At 43.7% G+C, this 14,406-nt stretch overlaps 1 protein-coding gene across 1 annotated transcript in view; it reads right to left on the bottom strand.

Moving 5' to 3' along the window:
* The window catches only part of ARHGEF9 (Cdc42 guanine nucleotide exchange factor 9), a 626,906-nt gene that overhangs the window by 519,117 nt on the left and 93,383 nt on the right, over positions 1–14,406 (bottom strand). The window contains exon 2 of the mRNA XM_069747208.1: positions 5,733–7,379. Within this exon, the coding sequence (XP_069603309.1) occupies positions 5,733–7,316 (1,584 nt within the window). The 5' untranslated portion in view covers positions 7,317–7,379. The remainder of the gene's footprint in view (positions 1–5,732; positions 7,380–14,406) is intronic.

The following is a 14,406-nucleotide window of genomic DNA, read 5'->3' as shown; positions in this document are numbered from 1 at the left end:
CTTTTTCCTCTTCAGTTGACATAAGGGAGCGAGAGAGAGCGTCAGCACGAATATTCTTCTCCCCGGCGAGAAAATGAAGGGAAAAGTGGAACTGGGAAAAGAACAAGGACCATCTGGCCTGACGAGAATTTAGCCGCTGGGCTGCTTGCAAATAGACCAAATTTTTGTGGTCCGTGTAAACTTGGAAGGGAAAGCGTGCACCTTCCAGAAGATGTCTCCACTCAGAAAAGGCCAATTTCATTGATAGCAGCTCCCTATCCCCGATGGAGTAGTTTCTCTCCGTTGGCGTGAAGGTCTTAGAGAAGAAGAAGCATGGATGCTTCCGACCTTGAGCATCCTTTTGATAGAGGACTGCTCCAGCACCAACGGATGAGGCATGCACCTCCATTAGGAATGGCTTATCCACATCGGGACGATGTAAGATGGGAGCGCTAGCAAAGTGGGACTTCATAGAAGTGAAGGCCTTGGAGACCTCTTCCGACCACAATTTGGGATTCGCTCCCTTCTTGGTGAGGGCTACCAAGGGAGCTACCAGAGTTGAGAAGTGGGGAATGAACTGGCAGTAATAGTTAATGAACCCCATAAAGCGCTGCACCGCTTTAAGAGAATGGGGCTCTTGCCAGTCCATCACAGCCTGTAGTTTGGCAGGATCCATAGCCAATCCGTGGGCGGAGATGATATAGCCCAGGAAAGGTAAGGACTCCTGCTCAAACATACACTTCTCCAACTTAGCATAAAGAGAGTTTGCCCGTAGGAGGTCGAAGACTTTGCCAACATCTCTCCGGTGGGAGTCAATATCTGGAGAAAAGATGAGAATATCATCCAGATAGACTACAACTGAGGTGGAAAGCATATCCCGGAAGATGTCGTTGACAAAGTCTTGGAAAACGGCTGGGGCATTACAGAGCCCGAAGGGCATCACCAGATACTCATAGTGCCCATCTCTGGTGTTAAACACCGTTTTCCATTCGTCCCCCTCACGGATGCGAATCAAGTTATAAGCACCCCACAGATCTAATTTAGTAAACACTCTAGCTCCCCGAAGCCTATCGAAGAGCTCGGATATCAAGGGCAAAGGATACTTGTTCTTAACGGTGATAGCGTTAAGACCCCTGTAGTCTATGCATGGACGTAATTCCCCATTCTTCTTCTGCACGAAGAAGAACACTGCCCCAGCAGGTGACACTGACTTCCTGATGAACCCTCTTGCCAGATTCTCTTGAATGTACTGAGACATGGCCTCCGTCTCCGGGAGAGATAATGGATAAACTCGACCCCGGGGAGGCTCCGCACCTGGCAAGAGATCGATAGGACAGTCATAGGGGCGATGGGGCAGAAGGGTCTCCGCCGCCTTTTTGGAGAACACGTCTGCATAAGACCAATATTGCTTGGGAAGAGAGGAAAGATCTGCGGGTACCTCTGTAGTAGCAACCTGAACGCACGCTCGGTGACACCTACCCCCACATGATTCACCCCATCCCAGAATTCTGCCTGAGGACCACTCGATGTGAGGAGAGTGGTACCGTAACCAAGGTATCCCCAACAGGACCTCATCAATCCCCTCAGGAATGATGAGCAGGGATATAATCTCCTGATGGGATGGTGACATGGACAGAGTAAAAGGGATGGTCTGATGTGTTATCTGTGCGGGGAGTGTCGACCCATTCACCACTCGTACCGTTACTGGTTGAGATAGCATAACCAGGGGTATTGCATGACGTTGGGCGAAGGCAGAAGACATAAAATTGCCCTCCGCTCCAGAATCCACGCAGAGCTCCACCGAGTGGGAGGATGAGCCAAAAGTTATTGTCCCCTTAAAGGACAATTTGGAGGCAAACATCACCGTGTCTAGTGCACCTCCACCTACTACCACTAGACGCTGACGTTTCCTCGACCGCTGGTGACATCTGGTGGCTAGATGTCCTGACTGTTGGCAAATATGGCAAACCTGGAGTGCACGAGCGGTCCGGGACTTAGATCCCGCTCGTGACACTACCTTAGGTTCATGAGACTCAGGAGCCTGGGCTGGAGATTCCAAAGGTTTGGTGAAGGTGGGAGCCAGCCGAAACCTCTGCCTACACTGGGCTCGCTCTAACCTCCGCTCGTGAAAACGGAGGTCAATACGAGTAGATACTGTTATTAATTCTTCCAGTGTGGCGGGAATCTCCCTAGTGGCCAGGGCGTCCTTAACGTGGTCAGCCAGCCCCCTCCAAAATATGGGAATAAGGGCTTTATCCGACCACTCCAGCTCAGATGCTAGAGTGCGGAAGTTGACGGCAAAATGGCTGACCAAGGACGAGCCCTGAGTCAATGCCAACAGTTGGAGCGCCGTATCATGGGTGACACGAGGTCCTAAAAAGACCTGTTTCAGAGTGCTCAGGAATAACGGAGCACTCTGCACCACATGATCGCCACGCTCCCACAGCGGCGTAGCCCACTGCAACGCCCTGTCCGACAATAAAGATATGATAAAGCCCACTTTAGCCCGCTCTGTAGGGAAACGAGAGGCCAGAAGCTCAAGATGTATTGAGCACTGACTCACGAAACCCCTACAGGACTTACTGTCACCAGAAAATTTCTCTGGTAGCGGGAGGCGAGATAGCGTCGGGACAGGGGCGGCAGTGGACAAGGTAGCTGCAGCCACACTTGCAGCCTGAACAGCGACAGCAGTAACATCCACAGCTGAGGTTGAACGCTCAAGAGCCGCCAACCTTCCCTCCAGCTGCTGGATGTACCGCTGTAAACGCTGATCGTCCGTCATTACTAGCCAGACCTTGGCGCTAGTATTGTGTTAAGGACCGGCGGAACGCACCAAGTATAGATGATATGAAACTAGGTGCGTTCGCAGTCCGAGGTCCACCGTGCTGGTAAAAACCCTGCTGCTAGTAAGACGGACTATATGGCGGTACTATAAGTATACACGCACGGGTTAACTTCACCCTGCGTGAAGGAAGCGATCCTGTTGTGTCACAGGACCGCGGTACCGCACATAGAGCGCGAGCAAGAAGTCAGCGAACACAACCCCAACACAGGATTGAAGTCCGATTAGACCACTTGCTGGCACAACACCGCAACTGGGTGTGTAAGGAAACTATTAAAAAAGTATATAAAGGCACGAGAGTGCATGCAGTGCCGCACTGACGGACGCCACTAACCACCCAGGCTTGGGTAAGGAAAGCGCAGAGGAAGCGCACGGCGCCGTACAGGCGGTCACAGCAACTAGACGCTGTTATGTGTGTAACGTGCTGTTGGATAAGTCGGGCGCTAGATAGCAAACATACACCTTCCGCGAACAGTCATCCAATAGGGAGGGTATTTTAAAGAGCGACTTTCACTCACAACACACACACATATTATCAAGACAATACTAGCGCATGGCCGTGCAGTCATGCGCAGTTTATATAGTTGCAGCACAGGAAGCTGCTACTGAAGTTTTGCCCTTTCAGGACCTTCCTGGAGGACCAATGGAATGTGCTGCAGTACCTGAGCATGTGACCCTCGATCTCCAACGGGAGATCTTGCCCTGGGCATGCTCAGTGTGTGCAAATAAGGACTTAGTCCCAGAGAAGCCCGCTCGCCGCAGATCAGTGCAGGGTACAACAGGAGAGCCAGAAAAGGCAACAGTAACCCTTTGCACAGAATCAGTCCCAGCAAGACGCTGGGAGCGACGCCTCCACTGAGCAGGCCCCACTGCGGCCGGTACAGAATGGGAGGCCGCAGCAGACAGGGATCGAGATTCCCCCTGTGCAGCAGAGGAAACTCGACTCCTAACAGACGTAGTATATAACACAGGCCACGCAATATATAACACAGCCCACAGAGTATATAACACAGCCTATGCAGTAAATAACACAGTCCACATAGTATCTAACACAGCCCACGTAGTATATAGCAATGTGGGCACCATAACCCTGTTTAAAAAAGAATTAAAATAAAAATTAGTTATATACTCACCTTCCAGCGGTCCCTGGATCCAGCCCAGGCATTTAGCAATGCTTCTCACGATGCTCCGGTCCCAAGAATGCATTGCGACAATAACACGTGATGATCTGTTCATCTCCGGTCATTGCCGCAATGCATTCTTGGGACCGGAGCGTCGCGAGGAGCGGGAAAGGCGCCGGAAAGAGAGAATATAATGATTTTTTATTTTTTTAATTATTTTTAACTTTAGATCTTTTTACTATTGATGCTGCATTGGCAGCATCAATAGTAAAAAGTTGGTCACACAGGGTTAATAGCAGCGTTAACGGACTGCGTTACACCCCGTTATGCCACGGTGTAACACAGTCTGTTTAACGGACTGCTAAACCGCTATGGGGACACTGACTGGAGGGCAGTAAGGAGGGGGCACTGACTGAAGGGGAGTAGGGAATGGCGAATTCGCGGCCAAACTGTGCTTGTCACTGATTGGTCGCGGCTGGCCGGCCGTGACCAATCAGTGACGCGGGATTTCAGTGACAGGTAAACAGACGGAAGTGAACCTTAGACGATTATATAGATACTTTTGTATTTCAGGACTTCATAGGAACACAAGGATGGCAGATACAGGGCCTTCAGAGAGCAACCCATAGGGACACCATGATCGTGCTTCATGGAGGAACCAATGAGGTTACAGAGGGTCCCAATCTGTCTCCCCACTTAGATGTCGCTATTGGTCTGCAGTATCCAAGTGGATAAAACTCATGTGATTGAATCTATCTCTGACAGCAGCATTTAGGGGTAAGAGTCAGCTGTATAACCCAGATGATACCTACCTTGGACGAGGCTCAAGTATTGAGCTCACTCCAAAACTGAGCACCCAATATCTGGCAAACTCATCTGCCATAGTTGTACAGGATCTAGGTATATCAAAATATACTTTTTTATGAAATGCAACAAGTAGAAATAGAAAAATTGGACAGGATATTCATGGGATTCCAGTTTTTTTGCAGCTGTTTTTAATTCTTTTTAGCAGGAGGCCATTATCTCAACCCAGTCATGATAAATTTTATCAGTTTTGTTCACTATTTTAAGAGAGTTTGCATTATTTCAAATTATACATATAAAACACATTAGCACTTTCTACCCTAATGTTAATACAGTACCTGCACAGTATAACTATTTATTGTCCACATAACATTATATATTTTCACCATATATTTTACACACAATGCTGCCATGCATCGCTTAAATAAAGCCACCAGTGTCTAAATAATACTGCCATACAATTCCTAACTAGTGAACAATCTAATTATAGTCTCTGGTAGTCCAGTTCACTAAAATTTGCTCCAGTCTCAGATTGCACCTTGAGATTGATACTTTAGGGCAGCGTTCCACCAACTCTAGTCCTCGAGAGCCATTAACACGTCATCATATCTTCAATATTTTCTTAGTATTGCACAGATGATGAAATTATCACCTGAGCAATACTTAGAACTCATTTAAATGTCCAATTTTCGTGTAAGAATACTTTCCATGCTTTTCACAGATAGCACTCGTACCTATGATATTCTATGGAGCCATTCATATGTCCAATTTTTTCCTCGGAAAAGATTGAAGGTATGTTTGATTTTGATCTGAGGATCAGAACAAAATTGGCAGTGCACCTCTAAGATGGGGAAATAGAATACTTAGGCTGCCTTCACATTACTGCCACTACTTGTAGCATAATCTGGCTGCAAAACATTTAAAAAAGAGTAATATACAATAATGATGAACAATAAATCATAGATGAGTGTGAATATGGCACTTACCTCTTCACAAGAGGAACCTGTTGATGATAAACTAATATGAGATTCGCTGCACTCAAAGACATCTTCATCTTGTACACTTGATTGAGTCATAAAAGAATTTTCAGCATTTCTTTGAAAATCCGCATGCAGCTGGGAGCAATTCAGAAATTCTTCATGGGAATGGCCAGAGGAAGCATCAGAAGCTTTAGTAGAGCCATCAGTGCAGTTATATTGCTTAACTCGTGACAATGAAAATCTTGATTGAACAGATTCTTTTGGCTCACCGTTGAAATAACATGCTTTGACAAAATTTACAATATTTTCTACAGGTTGTTTAAGCTCAGTTGTTGGCTCAGAAACCCCTTCTTCTGCATTGGGTGAGATGTCTTGAACTGCTAGATTATCCTGGGTGTGAGTCTCCCACACACCTGAATCAGGAGACAGTGGAAGCTCGGAAGGAAAAGTCAAAGCATTTTCATTTTCAATGACAAGAGGCTCCTTGACAGAAGGAGACTGCAGCCTGGGAGTCCTTGGAGTCGACTGAGAAACTTGGTCATCTGATGCAGATGATCTGGAAGAACCTCTCCATTTTCTTGCTGCTACTGCTACATTGCTAAAAAACTTAAAAACGGCACCAAAGTTTTTGGGCTTGCCACCACTAGCTGTGTCAGATGTTTTAGTAATGTCAATGCTGTCCTCAAATTTTTGGTCTGTTAAAAGGGCAGGTGTATTATCAGGTGTGCACTCTATGCTTTGGAATTCGTTTCCTTGAATATTATCAAGTCCTTTTGAATTATCTTTTGAGGCTAGTGAAATTCCTTTTAGATAACTCCACATGTAAGAGCTCCTACCTCTACGATGTTCTGGTGGGATTTTAAGCCCTCTCCTTTGGATTTCCCCTTCTGCGATAGTAGAGCTCTTAGTACTGACCAGTGGTCGTCTACGGCTGCTACTCAAGCTCTCATTGTCTATATGCTCACAATTCCCATTTACTCCAACACCAATATCTCGTAACCACTTGCTTTCAGTAGATAAACATTCAGAAATGCTAATATTTAACTCAACATCTTCAAAAGAGGTGTCTAAATCATCAATGTAACCTGCGTAAGAATGTCTATACGGTCGCTGTCCATCAGCATATTTCCTCGTTCTGAATAAGGTGCTTGGAACGGAAAGTTCTATACTTTCTTGTGGTTGACTCTGGACCTTAGCTTTGGTATTCCGAAGGACAGAACTTTTAGAAAATGTTGCAGATCTCAACCTTTTAAAAGATCTCACTTTGTCCATGAAAGATAGTTTAGGCTTGGGTTCACTGATTTCACTGGTAAGTATCATGGACTGAGGTCTCTTTGCGCGTCCAGAGTTTGCCCTCCGCCTACTGACAAAATTCCATATGCGAGTCCCTTTTGCTTTCTTTTCATACCTGTGAGGTGAATCTTCTGTCTGAAGTTGAGTGGAAACACCACTCTCTTCACAGGGATCAAGCTCACAAATTGCCATATTGTCTGTATTGTTCTCCTTGGGAAGAGCCTGAAAGCTTTTGTTCATGTACCCATTAAGGATTACGTCAGAATGGTTCTTTAAATCGCCATTTATAACTTCCATGGCTTGGTCTCCAGCCCCTCACCACATCTCTTCTCCTCTCAGTGTACAGGCAGTACAAGAAAGCTGTGAAAGAAAAACAGAAACATTAAACCAAAGTTTACTGGAACACGTGCATATATATTAAAATAAGTAAAATGTCAATATATAACTTGGAACCTTGGTATTGAAAAAGGCTGAGTTGCAATACCACACACAACTTAAATACAAATATGGCACTGTATCACAAACAATAGATTTATGATGCACTTTCCATCAGACAGAACCTGTAAGTAGGTCAAAAATAGCAATAGATTGTTACTGTTTTTATTTTTTCACGCTGCTCTCCTGTGTATTCTGTTCTTTGCTTTAGTTATTTATTTTAATTCACTTTACAGTTTCAGAGATAGGGGCCTTTTTATTTAGTGATAATTATTATGACCTTTACTAAGAGGGTGTGGCTCACATTAAACCTCGGAGGCGTGTCTTTAGGCCGAATGCAATTAAAAAATAATAATTGCATTTCATTTTTGTATCGTTTCTCACACTTGGAATTTTTTCTCCCTTTTCAGAACATAATATGGTGAAGTGATTGGCGTCATTCAAAACTACAACTCATCTTATACAGATCAAGTTCCCATTTGTCTATGTTGATAGATAAAATAAAAAAAAGTTATGGCTCAAGGACAAATGGGATAAAATTCAAAAGCACAAGAAAATGGAAAAAAATTCCAGGTCAAGAAGGGTTTAAATTTATTTGCAAATAGATCATAGAAATGCAACAAATAATTTAACACATGTGATTACAGTTTGATTACAGTGTGATCAGAGTGTGATTGGCATAATCGGCCCGATTCTCTCATCTTCTGCTCGTCTGCACCTCCCCTTAAAAAGCTGATTTTCTTGTACTTGTGACGCATGCGCATTTGTAAGGGACTAATCATACAGTATTATCTTCACATTGTAACCCTAAACTTAGGCAGGTGATACTAAGGGCACATATCTTACCTGCCCAACATATATTAATAACTTTTAGTGATGAGCGACCGTGCTCAGATATCTCGTTACCGGAGCATGCTCAGGTGTTATCCGAGTATCTCAGGCATGCTCGAGTAATATACTCGAGTCCCCGCAGCTGCATGATTCGCTGCTGGTAGACAGCCGCAACACATACGGGGATTGCCTGTATGTTAGGAACATGCAACGGCGGTGGCTCAAATATATGACTTGAGCATGCCTGAGATACTCGGAGAACACCCAATCATGCTCGGATAACACAATGCCCGAGCTTGCGCCCTCATCTCTAATAACTTTGTAGTTTTTTTTACCGTAGCGCTACAAATTGCAGGCTTATTGGAACACATATTTTAAACAAACTGGCATTTCCATAGGATATAGAAATATCACGTTTTTATTTAATCCTTAGATTTAACTTTGTATTAATTTTTCACTTTATAACGGCTGCCTTACAGAGCTGCAGACCAGGGTTCAAATCCCACCAAGCACAACATCTGCATCATCTGGTTAAAATCAATGAGTGGCACTACAAAAAGTACAATAAAAAATTTAATTTAATCCTTTTAGAAAAACAAAAAATGATAGTGCCATGCACTGGATAATTACTGTAAATGTGCAAAGATCGATCCCTCTTTCTTTCACGGAGCCTCGCTATTTACCAGCTAAGGATGTCCTGGTAGAGCTTCTGCATATCCGTTTTTTTTCTAAGGCAGGAAGAAAATGTCAGGAAGTGAGTGAATAAAGAGACTAAAAGAAAGCCCACGTAACCCTCTCAAAGTCAGGTCAGCTCATTGTGTGTTTGCATTTCACGTACTAATGGCAGTGAAAGGGTCATACGGCACAATGGTGATGTCATTCAGGCCGCCTGTGTTCTACTCTACCGAGGTGGAAAAAAATAGGCCACTTCCGTCCTTACAAACTTAAGAAGCTTGTTTCCCATGTCAGAAAGGAAATCGACACTAATTGACTGGCTCCTCCACTTTTTGGCATCAGGGCCTGCGCGTGTTATTGATTTCATGTGCAAAATAACATCATTTCAATTTGCAGTTTACTAGCAAAACTTTATAAAAATAAGTATTTAAAAACTTAATGAAAAATATTTTCAATGGACAGCAATCCAATTTTTTTTAATGTTTTTTTGGTGGGGAGGAGGTTTGATTAAATTTAGGGTACCACACATAGTGAAATCAAAGAACTCCCATTCTCAGACCTGCTTTTATCAGGCCATTTTGAAAAAGAAACTATTGGTTTCATTGTCTCTCAGGTGCCATGGTGGCATCCACTTAGATACCAGAATTTATGAGTTGACTGATCTACGATGCCCAAAATAAGTGTTAAGATCGTACAATTCAAGTACTAAACGTGCACCATGGTGGCTCAGTGGTTAGGACTGTGGTTCTGGGTTACTGAATTCAAATCCCATCAAAGGACAACATCTGCAAGAAGTTTGTAAGTTCTCCCCGTTGTTGTGTGGGATGCCTTTGATTTCCTCCAACACTCCAAAGACATACTGATAGAGAATTTAGATTGTGATCCCCAATGGGGACAGTAATGATGATTTCTGAGAAGCACTGCGAAATATGATGGTGCTATATATGATAAGTTGAGATCAGACTGCACGGGGTTTGTCTGTATACATAGGTCTTATTAAGCACTATGTATGCGAAATGGTGAGAAATATCAGTCAAGAATATTATACTAATTATGATGTTCTTAATGCTGAGAAATATAGACAGATACTTATCCATCATGCAATAACATCAAGGAGGTTTCTCATTGGTTCCAAACTTATTTTGCGGCAGGAAAATGACGTCAAACATTCAACCAGTGTCATTAAGATCTACCTTTTTTGTGAAGAAGAAGAAAGAATCCTGGAAATTATGATATGGCAGCACAGAGGGTGTGACCACGACCAGGCCCATGTGTGAAGGGGGCTTGCTGACGTTAGAGCCTATTTCAGCTCGATGTGTCCGAGGGTGCACATTTATCTAGAGTGTATTGTGGCTCAGAGACCCGCCGGCTCCCTGCACTGTAATACACTGCGCCGGCCAATCAGAGGCTGGCAGCTGACATTAGCGGCACATGGCAGTGCCCATGGCTGGCACACCGAAGTAAGCTGCAGGCTATAGAAGAGGACGCCGCTAGTGATGAGTGAGTATGCTCATTACTCGAGTTTCTTCGAGCATGCTCGGGTGGTCTCCGAGTATTTCGGCGTGCTCAGAGAGTTAGTTTGTCTCGATACAGCTGCATGACTTGCGGCTGCTAGACAACTTGAATACATGTGAGGATTGCCTAAAAAACACCCAAGAAACTCGGAGAAACTCGAGTAACAAGCATACTCGCTCATCACTAGACACCGCACATCGTGGGAAAGGAGGAAGGGAAGAAGAATTTTTTTAATGTGTTGGAAAAGAGTGGCAAAGCGGACATTCTACCCAGGAGGGGCCCAAGATGTGGGACATTATACTAGGATGGGGCTCATTATTCCAGGAAGGGGTCCAGGGTGGGGTAGATTGTTATAGGATGATGGACATTATACTAGGAAGGGGCCCAGAGTAAGGGACATTGTTATAGGATGGGAAACATACCAGGATGGGGGACATTGTTACAGGATGAGACCAGGATGGGAGACATTATTATAGTAACAGGGAACATTGTAACAAGAAGGGGCACAGTATGGGGGACATTATACCAGGAAAGTGTCCAGGATGAGGGACATTATTACAGGATTTGGGCCAGAGCTGGAGACATTATTGAAGGAAGGGGAAAGGACAGGTAACATTATTACAGAATGGGATCAGGGAGAGGGACATTATTATAGAAAGAGACCAGGACAGGGACCATTATTACAAGAAGGGTCCAGGACAGTTGACATTATTACAGGAAGGTGCCAGGGTAGGGACATTATTACATGGAGGGTGAATATGTATCTATTTTCAGGATTTAGAGCACTACAAAGGCCCATACATCTGACCAACATGAAGTTGGGGCCAAAGTCCAAATTTTACACTCTAGTTACACCTCTGTATGACCACCACAGAGTACTTATCTTGTTATCAAGTCAGTCTGGAATTATATGATAAATGATGATAGTCTTACATTCAAAGCAGTAGTGGATGGTGAGATATGGAGCCTGAAAACAAAAAATTAATTACAAACACACACACAAATACACACACAAATATTTCCTTTATGTTTATTTGAGCAAAACCAAAAATAGAGAAAAAACGCAAATTGGACATCATATAACACAAAACCCCTAAAATGAGCTGGACAAAATTGTTGGCACCTTTCCAAAATTTTAATTAATGCAAAACGAAGTACACCAAAAGGTGAAATAAAATGCTGAAAAACAGTATTGATAGGTGTGCTTCTAGAGGGAGTGGGGATCACTCTGTTATGGTCAAAAGAAGGTGACTATCCCCCACAGTGAGGACTAAATAATATATATAGCAGACAACAAGAAATGAAAATAAAATTGCCTTTATTAATATATATACTCATGGCAAAATGGTAGTATCAAGGTAAAGTATCTCATTTCTTTTTGTCTGCTATATATATTATTTAGTCCTCAATGTGGGGGATAGTCACCTTCTACCTTTCCACAATTGTGGGTAAACAACTTTTTTTTTCAAGCATGTGATGCTCGTTCAAACTCACTTGAGGCAAGTTATAGGTGTGGTAAATATGAAAATCACACCTGAAAGCAGATAAAAAGGGGACAAGTTGTGTGCAACCAAATATTAATTTGAGGGTGCCAATAATTTTGTATGGACTATTTTGCCTTTTTTTATCAGTTTTTTTGTGTTGTTCCAATACAAACAAATGTAGTAAACATGTGTATAACAAAACGTGTAATTGCAATAATTTTCTGGGCAAAATACTTTACTTTTTGGAACAATTTCAAGGGCGCCAACACTTTTTGTCATGACAAATCTCGCAAGACATCGGCACTATCTTCAATGGAGCATGGTGACCCGCTCCACTGCGCAGGCGCCAGATTCCGAGCCCCACAGTGTGAATACATCGTAACAGCCTTAGTGCTGCTGAAGGTGGCTCTTTTTTTTAATAGGCGGAGGGGTGACAGGTTCACTTTAATGGTACACTGCAGTAGCAGCCATGTAAAAAAGGCAGTGCCAAAACGCGTGTTGTGGCCACTTGGTATGTTATTCTAAATGCAGTCTGGATTATGCCTTGTGTTTTAAGGTTAATGTTTTGCGCCTTATATGTTATTGTTACTTATATGACAAAAAATGTAAGCGCATGCACTTTACCCTTTTTGACATCTGTCATATGTTTTAGCACTATTTATTTATGTAGTCCGATTTGCATTTATCTACCGTATATTTATTGTATCAAGCATGGTCCCTTCCTTCATATTCCTACCCTTGTCTTCTGTTATATTACCTCCTAATTTGGTAAGTGACTATTATTGTTGAAAAATCTTCTTATGTTCCTTCATTGGTCCTTAGGGATGTTGTATCACTATCTACTACTGTGGCTTGTTCATAATCTCTAATTATCTATATGTGATAAACTATCTGCATTGTTGGGAAAACTGTCATCAAATTAAAGGGATTGTTCATTGTTAAATGTTAACACCCAGTCCTTTTTGTTTCCTGGGGAGTGTCCATGTGTATGGGGGGATGTTGGGCGAGTAGAGCATAGGCTCCTCGTCTACTCCAATTTGTCTACAAAACTGCCATAAAATGAAATGGGCTGCCCAATGATTACATATTAGTGTACTACCCTAGATATAATTTTTTTCATTTGGAATTGTGCTAAAAAAGTATGTTTTGATAGGCACGAATACAATTGAGTGCAGTGAAGGCAGCGATGGCCAGGGCACTGGTGGAAAGACAAGTGAGTAGTGTCAGTGAATGACACTGCTCCCTTGTTTGCATGTGCCCCGGCTATCCTTGTGCTGAATGCCTTTGATCGGAGGAAGGGGCCAGGTGACTGTAGGCATTCAGCAATGTCATTCCCCACCCCCCAAACTACGCCCACCTTGGGGAGGCAGGAGGCAGCACCCTAGGCGAGTGCCTACCCACTACTCCAATAGGTGAACACATACTCCTGCCTTTGACTATCTCTACCAGATGATATTTCTCTGTGTGTGAACACTTTTGTCCCCAACACAGTTCAAGACCAGCCAATTATCTAATTTGTATAGCGGCCTCCCAACTCCCCCTGATGATCGCCTTGTAAGAGAGAAAGATGCCCATGTTGAATTTCCATAGCTATGCTTAGTCTGGTCCACAGAGGATCAGGTCATTCCCCGGTGGACATCTGTGCAAGAGTGTGCCTCCCACCACCTACACATTGGCTATAGTTGGCAAAATACACATGATTCCCGATGTATATAAAAAGGCAGTATCTCATCAATCATTTAGAAAACTACCCAGCTTATTATTATATAGTAGCATTTGTACATTTAACCTAACAGTGTGTCCAAAAAGTCATTCATTCTGGCGGGCCCTTGGTTCCCCAGTCCAACACTGTCATCATCTGATTTTTTTGTACTAAGGGGAGATAAGCCACCCTGCAGCAATTATTCCACATTCCCAATTAAGAATACATGTGTGGCCAAGAATGGGGGTCAGGAGAGGAAACTGTTACCCAAATGAGCATTTGGTAACACCAGCTATCCGAAGTGTATGGCCATCTTAGCTACATAAGTCTTTGGTGTCCTCATGACCACTGTGGTTATATGGTGAAACTACATAGCAGTACAAAATATTAAAGTCTCAGGCTTTATATAAGGCTAGTTTCACACTTGCGTCGGTACTCGGTCGCTAAGCGTCGGCGTGACGTACCGACGCACGTTGTGAAAATTTTGCACGACGTGGGCAGCGGATGCAGTTTTTTAATGCATCCACTGCCCATTCTGAAGTCCGGGGAGGAGGGGGCGGAGTTCCGGCCACGCATGCGCGGTAGGAAATGGCGGACGTGACGTACGAAAAAACGTTACATTGAACGTTTTTTCGTGCCAACGGTCCGCCAAAACACGACAGATCCAGTGCACGACGGATGCAACGTATGGCCGCATACGTATACGTCGCAATCCGTTGGCAATACAAGTCTATGGGCAAAAAAC

The sequence above is a fragment of the Ranitomeya imitator genome, chromosome 2 (genome assembly GCF_032444005.1).
Source record: "Ranitomeya imitator isolate aRanImi1 chromosome 2, aRanImi1.pri, whole genome shotgun sequence".
Lineage (NCBI taxonomy): Eukaryota > Metazoa > Chordata > Amphibia > Anura > Dendrobatidae > Ranitomeya > Ranitomeya imitator.
This window is presented reverse-complemented; position numbering and strand designations above follow the sequence as displayed.